General features: G+C 44.6%; 1 protein-coding gene across 2 annotated transcripts in view; it reads right to left on the reverse strand.

The window, feature by feature from the left end:
- Positions 1 to 1,181: 1,181 nt before the first annotated feature.
- SLC12A8 (solute carrier family 12 member 8) overlaps positions 1,182 to 19,660 on the reverse strand; it is a 50,464-nt gene continuing 31,985 nt past the window's right edge. Inside the window, exons 7-14 of one of the 2 annotated variants that reach the window (XM_032115003.1) lie at positions 18,213 to 18,300; positions 16,943 to 17,030; positions 13,679 to 13,825; positions 10,123 to 10,795; positions 9,167 to 9,264; positions 7,490 to 7,607; positions 5,228 to 5,288; positions 1,182 to 2,287 (exon numbers count right to left, since the gene is read on the reverse strand). In XM_032115003.1, coding sequence (XP_031970894.1) covers positions 2,122 to 2,287; positions 5,228 to 5,288; positions 7,490 to 7,607; positions 9,167 to 9,264; positions 10,123 to 10,795; positions 13,679 to 13,825; positions 16,943 to 17,030; positions 18,213 to 18,300 — 1,439 coding nt within the window. In that variant the 3' untranslated portion in view covers positions 1,182 to 2,121. Of the gene's footprint in view, positions 2,288 to 5,227; positions 5,289 to 5,321; positions 5,895 to 7,489; positions 7,608 to 9,166; positions 9,265 to 10,122; positions 10,796 to 13,678; positions 13,826 to 16,942; positions 17,031 to 18,212; positions 18,301 to 19,660 lie in introns of those variants that run through there. The other variant, XM_032115004.1, reaches the window with a different exon arrangement.

The raw sequence follows: 19,660 nt of genomic DNA on the forward strand, positions 1-19,660 counted from the left end.
CACAGCACAGTGCCTTTCCCTGGCAGCCAGCAAAAGCTTCACCAGCACACAAACACAACGGGAATGTTTCCAGAGGATCCTCAGGTGCAAAGGGCTGCTGGACAGTGGTGGCAGGAGAAAGGCACAGCTGCTGCACTCTTAGCTGAAAGCAAAGCTGTGGGACCTCCTCCCAGTACTGCTAGACCAAGGGAGACTAAGGGGCCCATCATGTCCCAGTTTTGGGGACGAGCAGGGGCCACAGCATTGAAGAGGCAAACACTCTCCACCAAATCACTTGATTTCAACCAGTGCAACTCCTCAGCGAGCGAGATACACAGCCAAGGACCTTCCCCAACCTCCCTCTCTGGATCTCCTAACTCATGTCTTATTTTGAGAAGGGAATTAAATTGTTTAGTAGCTAAAAAAGAAGCTACCTAGGAATTTCTGCCTATTAATCTCTTCATACCATGCTCTGGGGTTTTCTTTTGTTCAGGCTACAGAGAAATGCCAGGCTGAACAATCCTTGACTTGGGAAGAAAGGGACCACGCATGTGACCAGACTTTATGGAACACAAGATTTTACAGCAATGGCATTATGGCTGGGTATGAAACTCTAACACAGCCCCAGGCAGCTTGCCAGCAGTGGGGCAGCACCAAGGAGTGCTTGAAGTTTGCACAACAGGGGCATCTACCAAGGTTAAGGATGCTACAAGCACAGGGAGGGCTCTCTAGAGCCACTGGCAACAGGGAACCCAGGGGAAGCTTCAACACGGACCCACAATCCACACAACAGACCCAGACTCTTTGGAAACCAACGGCAAGAGGCAGGGAGGAAGGAATCCTGGAAGGGTGCTTCCAGCACTGGATGACCGATTTGAGGTGGCTCAGAGCTGGTCACACAAACACAACTTCCCTCTTGCCTCTATCGAGATAATTAAGATTAAAAGCACTTAGTCAAAGACCTGCAACCTTGAAAAATGAATACACTTTCTGCAGTGCGCCAAGGTGGCTCTTTTCTCCATGTCAGCAGAAAGCCTCCTGTGCCTCCCTCTGTAAGAAAACGGAAAGAGCCAAAGCTGCAGCTGGCCAGACCATGGGATGGGACCCACCCCACCTGGTAATACCAGGACACTGAGCACTGGCAAGTGGAATGGTGCTCAAAGGCATTGAGGGTACCCACAGAAAGGATGGAGAGGAGTTCCTGGTGTCTCAGGCTTTTATTGCGCAGAAGGAGAAATAAATAATCTAAAGGCTGGAATTATCAGAGATGAAACAAAGTGAAAGGCAGTGATTTTCCCCTCCTCGTAATGTCAGAACTGATGTGTGGTGCTGGGGCTAAACTTATATTGCTAAAGCCATTCTGAATCATCTGTCCCTTCAGCTGGGAAACACTCTAAGTGGGCCCAGCTATTTTGTCAGGTCTCAGGTCTCACATCAGAAAGGATGTGGGAAATAACTATGAACAGCTTCTAAGACATAATTTCACAGTTTTACAGAAGAGGTCATTATTCTGCATTACTGCATTTAAATGTGCGATTTCAGTAGTGAATACACTTCATAATCTTCTCGTACTTGCCACTGATTCTGGCCTATTGTCTAACACCTTAAAGTACTTTCTAAGACCTTGGTAATTGAAATGCTGAGGTAGAAAATTACTGTATTACAAGCAGGGAAATTCATGCCAAGAGGAGAAGTGAATTGACCTGGAAGGTCGCATCCATCCGTGGCACAGCTGGGAGTGGGGCACTGGCTCCTGCTGTCAACGTCACTGCTCCCAGGCAGAGCGTCCCCAGTCACCCAGAGGACATCTGAAATGGGGTGTTGTAAGCTTTTAGAGCAACAACCTCTTTTAGAGCTCAATAGGGCTTGTAATTGAATTCTTTAAGAGGGTTATACTGTCCTCAGTAACTCATCACTTCGCTGGACTGGCCCTTTCATTTCCATTTTTTCCCCTCAGTTTGGGCAAAGTTTGAAGCCCAGCAATGTTGTAGTTTGCATAAACAAGCAAGCCTCAAATACATAAACAGCCATTCACATCCTTTGTGCGTATATTCAAGTATTTCACAAGGCACTCGTGGCAGCCACTAGCACTTCTAAATGCTTTTTGAAGTAACAGATTGATTGCGTGTGTGTGTGTGTCCTTCACTGGAACTGGCTGCCAAATTCCTCTCTGCTGATGAGTGAGGACTGGTGATAGCGGTCCCGTGAGGCGAAGTCCTCGTTCTCCTCGGTGAGCTGCCTGGTCTCCATGCCAACTGTTGCAAAGGACGGTGTCACCACGATCTGCTCCTTGGGAGATGGCCTTCTCCTGCAAGCAGAGAAGCAGAGGTGCCTGCATCACCCCTTGCTTTTTATCCATTACCAGCCATGCTCCTGGCTGTGCAAACAAGGCAGGGTGATGCCGGGAGAGGCTAAATCCTTCTCGGTGCCCTTTGGAGGCACAGAGCTAACCTGAAAGCATTCTTCTTAGAAGGAACACAAAAAATGTACTCCCTTTTCCCAAATAAACACTGCAAAATATACATTTTTTTTAACAAATGTGTTTCCTCTTTGGATATAGACCATAGCAAACACCTTCCACACTGTGCCGGAGAAGAAGGAGCACAAACCATTTCTAATGAAAAATATCCTTTTCATAGTTTCCTAAGCAAAAAAAAGATTACAATAATTTTTGTAACTTTTAAATAAAATGGGAGATTTTCCTGAAATCTCTTCATCCCTGAAGCTGATTTTAAGAAAACCCTATTGGCATTTTAAAATCAAAACTGTAAGACAAATATAGCACTGACTAAGACCTCATCAAGCACCTAAGAGCCTTAGAGGTGTCAAGAACCCTTGACTGCTTCCAGCGCCCTTGTAGTCTAGTGGGATTTATTATTTTTCTCAAATTCATTAAAATATCTTGACTGGATTTCAGAGCTTAGAAAAAAACTCTGAATTAATTCAGTGCAATTTCTTGCAGCACAACATGGATGGGCTTCAAAATGACCCACCTGGCTCCCAAGCAGAGCCCAAGTTGGCTTTGTGGCAGTATGGGCAGGAGCCCTGGCACTAGGATAGGGTGACCAAGCTGGCTGGCTGACCTAGAGATTGTACTCTTTGAGGAGAGAGAAACAGGATCAGTTTCTACTTTGGGCACTCACCAGATCTCCCCTCAACCCTCCTTGGCAGGGTCCTTGATCATCATTGCACTGACCAAAGCACCAAGGACTCTGTTGGTCTGTAACCCAGAGATAAAATCCCCCTGTGACAACAGCACCTCTCCACACGAGAGGCAGGGATAGTTTCTCCTTTCCACACACAGTAATTCTCCATGAAGCCTCACACCTCAACCAGACTCCCATGGGGATTTCTGACAACGGGCAGGAGACACGGCTCAAATGCACCAAAGGACTACTGGGAGGAAAATGCTGTTCTATCATCACAGAGGCGCTGAGCTAAAATGACCAGCCACAAATCTGCCTGGGATGGAAGCAGACAGAACTGCCCGGGATATGAAGCAGCAGGGTCTGGCTCACTGTGCCATGAGTAATTCTGGCAGCATTTCAGCATGGTCCCACACACCCTGTTCCCAGTCTCAACTCCTCACCCTTGGCTTGGGCTCGTGTCACCAGGCCAGCAAAGGGACAGGGAACAATCCCTTACTCCAAATGAGATAAGCAGACTATGCGGTGGTGCATCCCATGCCCCCTGCCCCTTGGGCTGCACTATGATCTGAGAAATGTTAGGCCTCAGCCTTGACAAACAGCACCTGGGCTCAGCTCCTCTTGAGCTTATCAGAAACACTGTCTGCTCCAGGGAACTTATGCTGTCTAACAGCTCCTGTTTTTTAGTGAATATCCTTGGAAACTTATTTTTCTTGCATGAGTAACAACTCAAGTGGACCTGTTACAGAACATTCAAAGAAAGTTACTGACCCAAACTGTGGCCAAGATGGAAAATTACTATGACCAAAGCCAACTCTCTCGCTACACTCTAAGCAGCAGTCCAAAATGAGACCCTTTGAGCTCTCCTGGCCCACAGTGGGCTGAGACCAGCACCTCTGAGTGGGGCCTCTCAGAGCAGTGAACTCTCAAGTTTTCTGTACTTGGAGGACCATCAATGAACGCTGATGATGGAGCCTGGGCTGATTCCCCTGCTCCTCAAGGTTCAACCCTTCACCTCTTGATAAGATACAAAGGCATCAGAGTTCCATAAGAACAATAACCATTTTGTTAAATGGTTTAAATTAAGCTATAAATTAAGTGCTGTTATGTCTAAGACCTTCCATGGGGTCCTCAAAGAGATCCCTCACTCCTGGCTTCTCTCCCCAACCACTTCTGCTACCAAAAGCATGTGGTCATATTATAGGAACTGTGGGCAGAGACAGGACCTGTCAAGACAGACCAATGTGCTTAATTGCCTGGATTTTCATTTATTTCAAAGGAGCCACCAAGTTGGCGCATATAATGCATGGCAGCTGGTGTTGCACAGTCCTTGCTACAGCATTCACTCACCCCAACAAAAAAGAAAACCCAACAGACTGGGAAACTCAAAGCTCATTGCTCAGAGAGAGAGGTGCTCATAAGCGACTATAGGAAACCCAACATGATGGAGTTAATAATTAATAGTATCAAATAAGATTAACAAAACTAGTTAATAACCAACCAAACAAAACCCTCAAAGTCATCTGGGCATCAAAACCCAAGACAATGCTACTGCAGTCCCATGCAAACTCAACATGGAATGGTTCCTTCACCAAAGACCCTATTTATCATATTTGTCCTGAAGTTATTGCAGCTCCCTGCCCCAGGATTTCCTCTCTGAAACTTGAACACAGCTGCCATGTGTGCCTGTTCCACACTACCAGAGGAATTCTCCTTCAGTGAGTGGTGGGTGGAAGAGGAGTTTCCAGTTTCTCATTTCCTTTCAGATTTTCCAGTTCAACCTGAGCCATAAAGGTTGAGCACAGACCTTTGGGGTAAGATAAAGCTTCAGGCACCAAGATACTGTTATCAGCTGACATTCCCACACACAAAGCAGAGGAGACTCCTGCTTCCCCACATGCACAGCCAACCAAATGCCAGGCTAATGGGAGCAAACAGCTCTTTTTACCATCAAGTAAGAATAACCCTGAGTATGCAAGAAGGGGCAAAAAGACTGCTTAAGGTAATAAACAAGTCAATTCTTCCAGCCCTCTCTGTGCACATTAGTGGGTCACGGGAACAATGAGCAGCGTGTTGGTCACTGCCAAGTGACTGGTACCAACCTGCATGAAGTGATCAAAATGGACTTAATCCAGCCAAAGAAACTGAAATTTGCTGCTGCTCCTACGGAGAAAAGGCACAAGAAGTCAGTATGCTGCTAATTCTCTCATAATAGCATTACACCACTGAATTTTTGCATAAAATCTCAAACCAGCACGCTTGTTATTAGTCTGCGGTACCCAAAGATTTTGTGATAGTGAGAACATTCCTGCAGTCTTCCTACATGCTGTGGCTTTTAAACAACTGTCTAGAAATGAACCCAAATTTCCTATGGGGAACAGCTATCCATTCCCAGCCCGACAGCTTGTTAAACCCCAGTGAAGCATGAGCAAAGCACAAACACCCACCACAGTACCTTTCACTCCCTGGACTGCATAAACCATTCCCACTGCAGGGACAGGGAGACGGAAGGAGCTATTCAGCCAGCCTCAGCCAGGGTGGCTGTGGTCTCACCATTCATTCCCTCTTGTCTGACCCCACAGAGAGCTGCTGAGCTTATTACACCAACACTGATTTCTTTTCTGATTTCTCAGTAGCTAGTTTCCTTCACTGGCTCCCTGCAGGGGCAGGGAAGTGCCAGAGCTGGGAGCAAAAGCAGCAGGAGAAGTTTATGGTGAGGGACAGGGAGAACTGAGCCCTGTCAGCACCTGCTGGATTTGGCTTAGGCTGCTGGAGAGGAAGAGAGAGAAGGGATGTGTAAATCACAGGGCATTTCACCTCCCAAGGTCTTTGTCTAGCTCCTAATCCAGAGCATCTCTCAGGCCACTGTCTCCCAACCTTTCTAGACAGAAAGGCTGTTTGATCCTTTGAAGAGCAAACTCACAGATCAGTGGGAGCCTTGTGACCACAAAATAACATTCCCTCACAGGCAAGAAAAATCAGGCTGAATTTTGAGCATTCACTTCTAACATTTTCAATGCCATACACTGTTATTCTGTACGCATGAGAATGCACATGCAAGAGAAACCAAGAAAAAAATGTCTAATCATGCTGCTATTTCTCAGATCAGCTTCCAAAACCCTCTACACGCTGACAGAGAAATTCTTATTAAAGTAATTTTTGGTAAGTATTTCAAAAGCAGACTACAGAGATATAATGCAGTGAGTATACAAAGGCAAAAAAGATTCCAACACCTGAAAACATTATTTGTGGTTTGTTTAATGTATGGGGGCCATAAACAACTTTGTTAAAACTTATAGATATATTTCAAAAGATACAAAATGGCGACTACTATCCACAATCTCAGCTCTTTTCTACTATCCCCTACAGATACATAGAAAGGAAGTCACTCAAGAGTAGAAAAAGAACAGCTGAGCAATGTTTGGATGGTGGTGATTAGTTTTTGGCTTCTCATCATCTGTGTTTCTGAAATCTAGTACTTGCTTACCTACTGTCTAATGATCTTTCTCCTAAATAAACCCAGGTAGCTATTTCTGCACATATTGCATATGAATTCAGGCTCTTGATTTTTCTCATCCTGGAGAACAAACTGCACATCCAGGCATGCACTCAGCTATGTATGCACACATGTACCGATGGATGGATGGATGGATGGATGGATGGATGGATGGATGGATACATTCATGAGCAGGTGAGGATGCCCACACCATGTCCCTTCAGAGACACAGAGCACTGCAAACCCCCCCGCTGGCCTTGCCAAGCAGCTGTGAGCTCTCATGAGCTGCTTGCTGAATGTTCTTCAATATTTCATTTTGAACTTGTTTAAGCTGATCACATGCACAGATCTCTCTAATGCCCTCTGCCTAAAAGTATTTTCCCAGATTATGTTCCCAACATGTTCAAGGTGTTTAGCTCTGGAATCAAAAGGCTCTCTTGTTCCACAGTTATGAATGCTGAGATTTGATGCGACACTCACCATAATTCCCATTTTCCTTAAAGTTCTCTCAGGTGGGTTTAGATTAAGTTTATTAAAACTTATTTATGGGAGGTTTTTCTCATTGCTGGGATGCATTTACAAACTGTCATCCCTATCAAGTCTTAGTATCTGGTTTTGTAATTTAAAGCACAATATAATAAAGCAATAAGCATTATGTTCAAACTATCCAACCAATGCTAGTCACAGCTAGAATCCAAAAGAAAATCAGACTCAGAGAGAAAATGTATTAAAACTAACAATGAAACAAATCCTCATTGTTCACTGTGTCACCTGCATATTAAACACAAGAGTCTCAATTCCTAATTAAGTTTAATTAAAGTTTAATGAATTTTTAAGCAGGTTTAATAATACAGGAAGAAAAACTCACCAAGAGGGAGTCCTGGGCTCACTTGGCCAATGTAGAAATACAGAATAACTGCTGCTCCCAGGCTGACAAGGGTGTAAATCCACTGAATGACAAACATTATGATGAGGGATACGATTGCCTGTCGGAAAGACACAGTTTGGGGTTACCCCAGAGTCTGGGAGGTAAGACCATGCTGACAGTCTGACAGCCATTTTTCTGCAAAGCCCAGTTTTCCATGTTATGGAGACTCATTTGTTTTCAGTCTTAAAAGGAGGGACAGCACAGGTTTACAGTGTCACCCTCAGCAGCATGGAGGTAGCTCCAGTGAGCTACCCTGAGTCGCAGAGGCAGTGTGGGTCTCTGCTTGGGCTTCTCCAAGAGGAGTATCCAGAGGCTCACCTGCTCAGGAGGAGATTTGGCTCAAGTTGCATAAAAACAGGGGCAGAGGTAGCATCTCCGTGGGAGAGGCTGCCAATGGCAAGGGGCAGCATACAAAGAAAGAGCTAAAATGGTCCCAACTGACACAACCAGTGAAGCTCAAAGAGAGAGGGCAGAGGGGAGAGGAGTCAGGATGAATAAACACATCCAATTTTTGCTTTTGTGATTTTATTTTGCATTGTCAATCCCATCCCAGCTCTGTTGCAACCTCCTTCTGAGTCTGATTATTGACAGGAAACCAAATCCGCTTTAATGAGCACGTCAGTCACCTCTGTAAGCAAATTGCCCTGCGAAGGCAGAGAGCTGATGGCTCTGCCATGACGTGCACTTGGGAGCCACGTTAGATACGAGCCCAGAGATGGCATCAGCACACAACCTCCTAAAGATGTCATCCTGAAGAGGGGCCACCCCAGCACTGCAGCCCAGGAGAACCCCTCACCAGGAGCTGGCTGCTGGCAGCAGCAGCAGTGAATTTGAAAAGTAGGTGTCAAACTCCATCTGAGGATTAAACTAACATGGTTTGGTGGGTTGTTTGAGTGGGTTTGTTACACTTTATGCACAGCTATGAAATCCTTATCCATGCAGTAAAGCCATATGGCTCATTCATTATACCTATCTGACCCTTTCCCTGTCATCTGCCCAATAATCCATCTTCCCAAGATGAATTTAGGTGTATAAACTTCTCAACAACTTGAGGCAGAAGCTATTTAAAAGTTATTTAAAGTAACATGCTGTAGGAATGCTCTCCTTTCCTCCCTCGAAAGATGGAATTTCACAGCCGGGCTGCTGGTATCAGGAGGTCAGCACTAATGAAACCCCACCCCAAGCTTGCAGAAACTGGCCCATGAATAAAAGCAACACAGCTTTGAAGGTGATGTCTCAGTCCATCCCACAGCAAGAAAAAGCAGACTGGCACATGGTGAAAAGAGGGACACTAATTTCTTTTTCCCCATTCAGCAATGCATCTTTAAAGTCCTAAGACTCCAGACTTTGAATTTGTACTTTTGAGTTGGGTTGGGGCTTTTTTTGTTTGTTTGGGTTTCTTCCTGTTGTTATTTAATTTAATATGCCATCAGGCTTTCCCTGAATTTGGACTGCTGGATGCATGGTACCTTGAGTATTTAGTTCAGGTGACCTGCAATACGAGAATCAAAAGCCATTATTTAAAGTACTGAAGTATTTACACTGCAGTGTGTGATGAATTTCCTTCTGTTGTCTACAATTACAAACCACTTCTCAAAATAAGAGAAAATTACTTACACCAGCAAAGGCAATCCAGTGACTGAAAAATCTGGAGTAGAAGGATTCTGGTATTTGCTGAATTCCCAGTTCTGGATTTTGTTGCTTTATAGATGTTTCTACAAAAAAAAAAAAAAAAAAAAAAAAAAGATAATTAGAAAGGAGTTATAAAGTGGAGTTTTTTCCTCTACTTTACATTACCACATTCCAGGAACCAAAGAAAAAATTCTATCTGACAGCTGGGTACGACAGAGTTCAACCAAAACCTCTAAAATGAAAACTGACAAGAAGTGCAAGAAAAAACCCAGAAAGTTGCCAGATCTGGTACTAAGTCCATTTAAAGGCAGCATCTGTCTATCTCAGTCTCAGTTTCACAATTTGTGAAATAAGAATAATACTTTTCTCTCTCAGAAGGGTTTAGGAAGCTTAACTGACTAATGCTGATGAAACACTACAGCACTGAGAATGACAAACTCCATGCACACACACTGTACCAAATACCCACATCACCAACAGAACAAATTCACACCTTCACCTATGGATGCTGAGTTACAGACTCCACCTGTGTTGTGGGGACCACTGCATTTTGATAGCCTGAGTTTTAGACTCACACAGCTCTAACCATCCATCCTACCCCACACCAGGACAACGTATACACCCAAACCCTTTTTAATGTACAGCATTCAGCATGCCTGTGAAGAATTATGAGTATATTGTAAACAACCCAACACTAAATTTAGTCCTGCCTGCTTTCCTGTGATTAATCTTCTGTAGGAAATTGCTTTGGAACTTCTCCTGTGATGCCTTGCAATGAGCTCTACCCTCACCTGGAATAAATGATATTATTGCCATGAATCACTGAATGACAGCCCCATATAAAGCTCGTTTCACGCCTGCCTTCAGGAAAGCACTGGGAGGACCAAAGTTGTAAACAATTTCCTCTGAGCATGGAGATGTCCATCTCCTGCAGCCCTTACCTTCTCCCCTCGGGCCAGGGAGCATCATCACTTCACTGCAGAGCTGTTCCCTCTGCTCCAGTGTCCTGGGTGTGTGCTGGGCATCCGCAGTGGGTGGTGAGCACAGACCTGCATCCCGCTGCCTGCCCATCTCCTCCACATCCTGCTGGCTCTTGTGGGGCTCTGGGGTCTCATCCTGGCCATACTGAACCAGAGGAGCATCGTGATGGAGATCCAGGAGAAAGCTGTCTTGTAATGTCTGCTTGGCTGGCTTCTTTGCCTTCTTTTGCTTGACCTTTTGGGTTAAATTCTCAGCTCCTTCTCTTTTGCAAGTACTTGGCTCACTAAAAAATGGTTTAAAAAGCTGGTCCATGTCTTTTTTGAATTCCAGCAAAGTGCCATTTGATCTGCTTTGAATTACTCCATCTGCTGCATGGCTGGGGAGCTTGTTGAAAATTAAAGGCTGGGATGAGTGAGCAGGTCTAGCAGTTCCCATCTGGGTCTCATCCGGTTTCTGCTGAATGTTGTAGCTCAAGGATAGTGAGAAGTAGGAATAGTCCACAGCAATATATGTCAGCATGAAGTTGATGGTGACTATGGGAGCAAGAACATTCACTTGCCCAATGAAGACAAAAGCCATGGTGATGAGACTTGTTAAGCAAATCGCAGCCACTGGAGTCTTGTTGGGGCCTTTCTGGCTCATAAATAAAACAAAATTACATTTAAATTAATAACCATGAACCTTGCCATGAGGATTCCCCACTTTCTCAGCTGCCATATATGGTTACCTGGGTTGCCTGCAGTACCCCCCTAGCCATGAAATGCATGCATGCATGTGCAAACAGAGGCTCACAGGCTTAATAAATTAAAGAATAGGCTGAAAGCCAAAAGCTGGTGAGCTCCCACCTCATCCCTAAGCCTTATTCAAGCTCTGTCTTTGGTAAATTCATCCACTCTCACTCATATCTCCATGGTAAAACAATGTCATTAAAGCAGCAATAAGCCCTCAGAGAGATTTGTGGGGCTTATGGGAAGCCTGGCAATAAAACGTGTTAATTAGAGTTAACTGTTCATCTCTAATTATTCTACAGGACTCTGCACCACTGCCTACCCAAAAGGCTCCCTTGTGCTGCCCTTGGAAAAGCTCTGCATGGAGCAGTGCCACCTTCATATCAGCAGCTTCTGGCCCTGCGCTGACAGGCAGCCGAGCTGAACCCACGGTCTGCCGAGCCTCTGCACACAGAGCTCCCCTCCTTCAATCCACCCCAGCAGCAGAGGGAAAGCAGCAGTGAGGCTGGGCAGGTGAGGAGGCTGGGGGTGGCAGGCAGCCCTAGCAATGCTAGGCATGTGTCAGGAGGGCAGGGAGCCAGGAGAAACATTGCCCTCTCCTCTCCTTTGGGACTGGGTGAAGGCAGGGAAAGGAGAAGGAAAAGAGGGACAAAACAAAGAGCATCAGGAATGGAAATACCTGAGCCTTTGGCTCATGAACTTTAATCCCAGGTGTAACATGCCCTTCCTTGGACCAGACACCATTTTGCCATTTTGCCACCTGGCAAGCCAGCGAAAGCCATGTAAAGACTTTGCTGAAAAATATCTCACAAGATATCTTACAAAATATTTTAGGTTTTCACTTAACTGCATTTACTTCTTTAATGAACACACAGCTCAAATGAAAACTATTTCTGTTTCCTCCATTCTTATTTATTAAAAGAAAATTAGACCAGTTCTGGACCATTACATCTTTTCAGAATGAATAAAAATACATCTCAGGGACAAAGGAAGGCAGATCTCAGAAAGCATCTTCAGTGTCAGAAAGATGTACTGAGATGGGGAACAGATGGGATGATCTCAGGACGCATCTGGCTTGGGTTTAACTACAGAAAACACTCGTGTCCTTCCCATCAGCTGGGGTTATGGTGACCACACCACCTTCTTCACCCATGGAAAAGAAGAACTGATGTGGAGTAGATTGCTAAGGACAAATTAAATGTATTTACTCTCCATAAACCAAATCTAAACAATTCCCAAGGTGGCAGAGAGAAGAAAGTGGGGGGGGAAAGTGATCTGCCTTTGATTTCTCACCTTCAAATCTTTTTGTTTTGAAGGGCTCAAAAAGAAGCCTTTCCCATCATAGCACTCTGCGTGGAGTTCAGAACAGAAAATTTGACAGAAAGACAGAAAACTATCAGTGAAGAGAGGAAATCAACTTTGTTAAACCACTGAGAATTTCACAAGGGTTGCCAAGGGGAGCCTATTCTGGAATCACCTGAAAACTGCCTTCAGGAAGTTTTTGAGGTCATTATTGTTCCTGCTTTCCCTACAATTATTACTATTATTTTTGCTATTATTATACGTTTTAATTTAGAAAATTACTTTGAGAAACATAAAACAATGGAGAGAAAATTATTATACTTATAAAACATTAAAATATTTTAAAACATTCATAAATACCAATATTGAAAAATATATTTCTGTATTTTCAAGCTGCTCTGAAGGAGCAGAGCATCATAAGGCTTTTCCAGACACTCTGTTCAGACAGTTAGGTACTGCAGGTTACTGAGAGTGATGGAATTATTTTCTCTCTATTCAGAAAAGGGGAAAATTATGTATAGATGAATGGCCCAAGACTACAGGGTCTTGGTGACAGATACCTTGACTGACGTCTGTAGAATGACTCATGCGTAAAGATTATTCACAAAGCAAGGAAAAAGCTTCTTGTCATATTCCAAGCAAGACTTTGTTTCAAGGCATATCTACAGCTTAGAAGCCCCCTAACTTAACCTTTCAAATCTATTCTTTGTTTTTATTTAATAGTGTCCAAAAGGCACCTTATCTTACAAAGAAGTGTCCTCTTCTCCACCGCACACAGACTGAATCCGCAGCGTCACAACTGGTTGGCTATGAGGTTACCACGGAGGATAGGAACAGATCAAAGAAAATGCACAGGAAAGAAGAAGAAAGAAAACAGATAAAAGGTAAAGAGACAGTTACCATCCATTTCAGCAAGTGCTGGAACAAAAGCTTCAGGCTTCTGCCCTGGACAGGAGGGTGGAGGAGAGGTAGGTGCTTCCTTCGGTCATGGTCAGGATCAGCACCAGCATGAATAAGGTGTGTGCAAAAAAACCCCACAGACAAAGCTATATCACAAGTGCTTGTTTTAGTGGGGACATCTTGAAGAAATGGGTCAGAGGGAGGGAGGGTACTGAAGACAGCCCAGGAAGGGCTGTGTGTTCACGGGGGCAGGACAGAGAGCCCAGGCCGGGGCGCGGAGGCGGGTGAGAGAGATGCCAGGATGGTGAGGCAGGGCTGCTCCTGCACAGTGCCAAATCCCATGGGAGGGCTCAGAGCAGAGGCAGTGCACACAGTGGACAGGCAGGGAAAGGACCACAGGCAGCTGGATGCTTGGGTTTTTTCATAAAACCACCCATTTCCTGGCTATTTTGCCTATGCATGGGATACCAGATCCTGAGCCTTCCTCTTCATGCATCCCCCATCTCACTCTACAGACGCACAGAAATCTTGGCTTTTTAAGTTCAGGTGAAGGTTTGACAGCAATCCCAGAGAAAGGATGACTAACCCCACGTCCAAGGAAGGCGAGCATGGGGATCACGTTCTCCTGGGCGATGCACTGCAGGATCCTGGGTGCTCCGTACAGCCCTCCCATGCAGGAGGCCAGGGATGAGATGTACAGCCCTAGCAAAAACAAAAAACCCACCAAGGATACCTGGAGGAAGCAGAGAGAATGCAAAGTTCATTATATTGTGCCTGAAAGACACCCAAGCAGTCTTAAATACATGTATTTTAAGAGATCACATATTTTGTAACATTGTTAAATGAACAGAGCGAGCCCTGGGAAAGCAGCAATTTAATTGGTCTGTGGTATAAAGTACAAGCAATTAATACAGGAAAATTATCCCATAAAAGTAATTTAATACTGAACATCCTGTACGGACAGAACCATTTTACAAGCTCATATCCAAGAAATTCTTTGTCACTTGGAGCAATTGCAGCAAAGCAGCAGCTATTAGATTCCCCTTAAGTAACTGGAAGTGAGTTTATTTCAGGCAAGATCACTTATATACAGAGCACATCATACAGGAAAAGCTGCCCAGGCTTCCCACCATCCAAAACAGGAAGACAAACCCCTGTGTCTCAGAGGGGAAAACCAATCCTGAAAGAAAAGCCACAGTAAAACCAAATCAAAATTGCCACTTAAGTAAATGGCATCTCAAAAAACATGCTCCAAAGGATATAATACAATGACCTTATTTTCCTGTCTTCAATGAGAAAAGAATTTCCTTTGGCCAACGTGAAACTTAAAAAAAATTTTAAAGCCACAGTGCTAACAAGGTTGGTTTCTGAAGCACCCTTTCAAGCTGGGAGCATCTCTTGCAGGTGTGGAGGGAAAGGAAGGGCAGCTCCTGGTCTGTCACACAGAATTGAGAACTGAGGTCCCCCTAAGCAGGTCCCCACTCTTGAGAGCTGCAAGCACAGACAGCATATCTAAAAAACCCCACCCAAATACACAAAACCCCACAATACAAACATGGTGCAAGAAAGCTTTGAAATGGGAGTGCTCCTGGCACCGCAGGATAAGGACACGGACAGAAAAAATGAGGAAACCAAGGTCCAGGGGCACCTGAGACACCCCCAAGTCCTGCAGGACCACACAAGTCTGCCAGCCAGCAGCCAGGCACAGAGAATGGCAAGGCATGGGCGTAACTCCAGCACAAAGGCCAGGCAGAGAGGAAAACCCCACATTTTGGTCCAAATCCAACACATCCATACTCCTCTGGAGCGAGTGCTGGAGGTGCAGACAGACATCTGTGGCAGAGGATGTCACCAAGTGCAGGTCCCCTGCATGCCACATGTCCTTTGCTCCCACCCCTCCTACTGTGGAAAAGAGGGTCTAAATGAACACAGGCCCTCCCAGCTTCTTCCCCCATTAAAGGCAGGGGGCACAGGTTTTGTTAGAAGGAATTACAAGACTTTACATGGCTAAAGATGATTCAAGCTACATCTGACTTTTTCTTGTCTACGAAATCTGCAGGCAGCAAAAAGGAGGTTGGGTAAAAAGCCATAAAAAGCTCGCTGATGGGGAAGGCATGTGAAATTATTGTCATGATCCAGAACTGTTCGGTCTTCCTACCACAACATTTCCCCATGAAAATCCACTTGGCCTTGTGAATGGTATCTTGTGGGACAGAAGGAACCTGAGGCGAAGATGAGCAGATACCAGCTCTCATTAGACCAACAGACAGACACTCAGCGGGGAATCCTCCCTTTCCTCTCCCCTAATCCTACTCTGCTCTGAGAAATACTCAGAAGAAACAAACAGTTGTGCCAGACATCATATATTATATTAGCTGCCAAAAATGCTTGCATTTAAATGTGCTACTTGACATTCAAATCAGGGTTAGAGGGGAAGAGTCCCTCTCACTGAGGCTGATGAAAGGTTTTGCTACGGGTTTTGAGCATCGAAAAGTGTGAATACATTGCAAGGAATTGGCAGTTGGAGCTCATTAGAAATGAAATTACTGAACCTCATTTTTATGTTTAAAAAGCAAAAAAAATATTGTAACAGAAAGGCAGCCAAGCACTTGCTCACCTGTGATAGAAAGGGAGAGTTTGGGGGAGTAATGATCTCTCCCTGCTCCCTCTCTCCAAAATCATTAAAATCTAACGCATCTTTTAATAACTCAAAGAAGAAACATGAATATTGGGATTGCACCATTTGTTTGTCCAGTATTAGGGGAAAGAAAACTGAATTTGTTTTTTTGGGGGGAAGGGGGGTGTTTGTTTGCTTGTTTATTTTTTATATTTGATATTATTAAATATCTTCTCATTCATTGCTAGGGGATTTTTCATTTCCCCCCTGAGGGTTTTGAATTTAAAACAAAGCTTTAACAATCCCTTTCTCTTCAGCAGATTCATTGAAAGCTGATTCTTTTGGTTACTGCACTTTTTGCCCATTAAGTCATTGACATACTAAGAGGTTGCCTTACAGAAGGCAGATAACTCTTTTTTTCCCTGACACAGAGGTGGGTTTTTTTACTCAGCAGGAGGTGGCAGAGCCCCACTAATAATTGGGAGTTTATTTGGGGGGTGAGAGAAGTTTAAGGCTGAAATTACTTAAGAAACAAAGCCAGAGCTTCAAATTGATATTTTAGATTAAAACCATCTTACAGGTCAAACTATGTAAACTTCTCAACTTCAAATGAATCACAAGAAATAGTGTCAAGTACAGTGAACCCATGATTTTGGATAGCACTGAATAACAAAAAATTAGCCCTTCTATATCCCATCCAGAGAAAGACAATGGGACACACCAAAATCTCTTGCTGTTTTTCTAGAGGCCTGCAGTGGTGAGGTTCATTGTGTATTACACTACAAATCCCCCTCATATAAATACTCTGTGTGGAATGTCTCGAGTTTAATAATCCTATTGCTCGCCCTGCAATTACAGCTGGCTGGATATGGAAATGTGAGCTTCGCTTGACTTAGTAAAGATAAGCAGGGGGGGGTCTTTAGAGATTTCAATTTGGTCTAAGCTTTCACCAACAAGAAAGGATATACTGAATAAAATACAGCATTTATCATTAGACCACATTAGCATACTTTAGCTCCTAAAGCTATTGCTGGGTGATTATGCCAAGGTTTGGCATTACGGGATATGCTGGTGAAGGCAGAGCTATTCAAATCAGTTGTACACTGGGATTTGCAATGAGGAAATCCCCCTGGATTTTAACAAGGGATGCATACCCAAATTTCTTAGGCTTTTGGAAAGTCAAGCATTCAGTAAGGCAGATGGCAAAGCACCATTATATAAAACACAAGTTACCTTCTCTGCTATCATGAAGTCATAGCGGAGTGACTGACGGGTACAAATGGCTCCCAGCAAAAAAACGAAGACCATGTACAGAAACCACCTGCAAACAACAAAAATAAACCAATTTCTTCACAGCAAGACAAGACCATTGAGAATTCTGCCACTAGGAGAGCCAGGAGACAGTCCAGGTTGCCCAGAGATGTGGTGGATGCCCCATCTGTGGGAACACTCAAGGTCAGGGTGGACAGGACTCTGAGCAACCTGATCTGGTTGAAGAAGTCCCTGCTCATTGCAGGGGGTTGGACTGGATGGCCTTTAAAGGTCCCTTCCAGCCGAAACCATTCTGTGATTCCATGGATCTGCAGGTAAACAGGTCCCCCCACCTGGCAGTAACATTGACAGCACAGCTCCGCAGCCTCAGCCAGGATCCTCTTCTGGTGTTCTGGCCTTTCCAGTACTCAGGTTGGGGGATAATTTTGTCTGTTAAGCCCAGAGCAGAGAAGGGAATGACCACAGCCTTGGATAGATGGGTACATGTGATACTTCTGTGTCCTGTGGAATCCCCCCACATAAAACAAGCACCAATTTCAGCAGGAAGCACTCCAAATTGTGAAGATTCTTCCTTCCTGACTGAACCTTGGTACATGATTAAAAGTAATAATTTCAAAGGCAATTTAGATGGCAATGAAAGCAGGCAGGAAAACCCTACTGAGGGCTTTTTTTTTTTTTAATATGTAGCAGTGGAAAGTTCTCCTGGAAAGTAGCATTCCCTTGGGAAGAGCACTACTTGGTGATGCAGGGCTTCTCTGTTTCCCTGGTCTTGCAGGTGGCTAGGTTGTCTCACTTCTCTTGGCCCCATTTTCCCAATAAAATTTTGATACTCCTTTTCTATTTATATAGAAGAAGAACACAAAGGAAAAAAGAAAAAGAACTACAGACCCCCCACCCCCTTTGAAATCAACAGCAGTGAATGACAAAATCATCCCCCTCCCAAGCCTTGGAGAACTCTGCATCCCACTCTGGGACAGCCAGGCTGCAGCTGCACAAGCACCCCAGCACCAGCACAGATCCCACCCAGCAGCAGAAGGACTGAGTACATCCTCACCAACAAACGTCTCCTCCAACCCACCAGAGTACCTGGTGGTAAAGGATGACAATTTGAATGAGAGCCACACTTTAATTTTCCAGATGGCTGAGTAATGAAAGGTTGATGGGAATATGAAATGGATTGGTCACACTTAGGGCAGTCTGCAGAGCAAATTTTCCCCAATCAATGACTTACGAGGTACCAATAGCAGCCAGAGACCCTAGAGGGATGTTGGAAGAAGGCTTCTGGAGATCTCCACTCATATTGAACCCAGCCATCACACCTGTATTTTGCAGACACAAGTGCAATTTAGAGTCAATCTAAGTTGTAGTATATATAACACACATTGAACTATGTAATATAATTTAATCAATCAGTTCATTGATTGCTTCAGAACAGTAACTATATCACTTCATTGCACTGCCACACAGACAAATACTGGCTCCCACCAATTACTTGGTAAAAAACTGTTCATGTCTTTAATAGAAGCAAGTCACCACTTACATGTCAAAGAACCCTTTGTCCAGTTTGAACAATGCTGGGGGGAAAAGAAACAGTATGTGAACAAAACCCATCTTATCTTCATACAAACCTAACAGAAGACAATGCTGTCCGATTGTTGAAAAGAGAAATGCCACTGTTCATTAGGGCAGCACATGCAGCAGGTGGTACAACCCCCAGAGCAGATCCATTACAGGTCCCTGCATTCACAGGGGACAGCCTGTCCTGTCCATATTAAATGATGATCACATTAGCAGAGGGAATAACAGTGCTCTCGGCACGTAGGTGGCACCTTCCAGCCGAGGGATCTGCTTTGGAAGTAGGCATTATCTCTGCCTTGCAGACAGGAAAACAGAAACACTGAGAGGGCAAGTGATTGTCCCAGTGTCACATCGAAAACACATGGTAGGGCTAAGAATAAAATACTGAACTGTTATTTTAGGCCAGAGTACAGGGTATTATACAATCAGGGACGCTCCTTAACCTAAAAAATTACCATCTAAAGACGCAAGAGAGGGAAACAGGATGAAGAAGAGGATTACAGTCTCCACATTAAGGCTAGAAAGCCAAGGTACAGATTGGTTAAGGGGCTTTGTCCATAGCTGAAGGACAAGTCATACCACACTTATCAAGAAAACAGAGATTCCCTTGTCACATTACGCCAAAAGTTTTCTTAGAAGACTTCAGGTATCTGCTATAAATAAAAATAAATAAATAAAAATCTGTGATTTAGAGTCCTGATGGGACAATTTGAAGGCAGAACCAAAGACTTTAAGACTCTAACTTCTGCCCACCACTGTCCCCCTCCTGGGATGTCAGACTTACGTCTTCATAAGGACACGTGGGCCAGGAGCCAGGCAGCAGTGCTGATGGCACGGTCCCTGGAGCCAGGGTGAGATCACCACAGAACAATGGGAAGGAGGACGCCAGTGCCATGGCACTCACAGCATCTGGCAGCCCCGGCAGCAGGGGACCGACCGCACGCCAGTCCACCACGGCTGCCAAGCCCAGCAGCCATTCCTCAGGTTCAGAGGGCATAAGAATGACAAAGTCAGTCTCTGCAGCTGCAAATCTGAGTGACTACAGCTCTAAATCAGCAACAGCCCATTGCATTTCAAAGCTCAAACATTGATTGCTGCTTG

The sequence above is a fragment of the Corvus moneduloides genome, chromosome 7 (genome assembly GCF_009650955.1).
Source record: "Corvus moneduloides isolate bCorMon1 chromosome 7, bCorMon1.pri, whole genome shotgun sequence".
Lineage (NCBI taxonomy): Eukaryota > Metazoa > Chordata > Aves > Passeriformes > Corvidae > Corvus > Corvus moneduloides.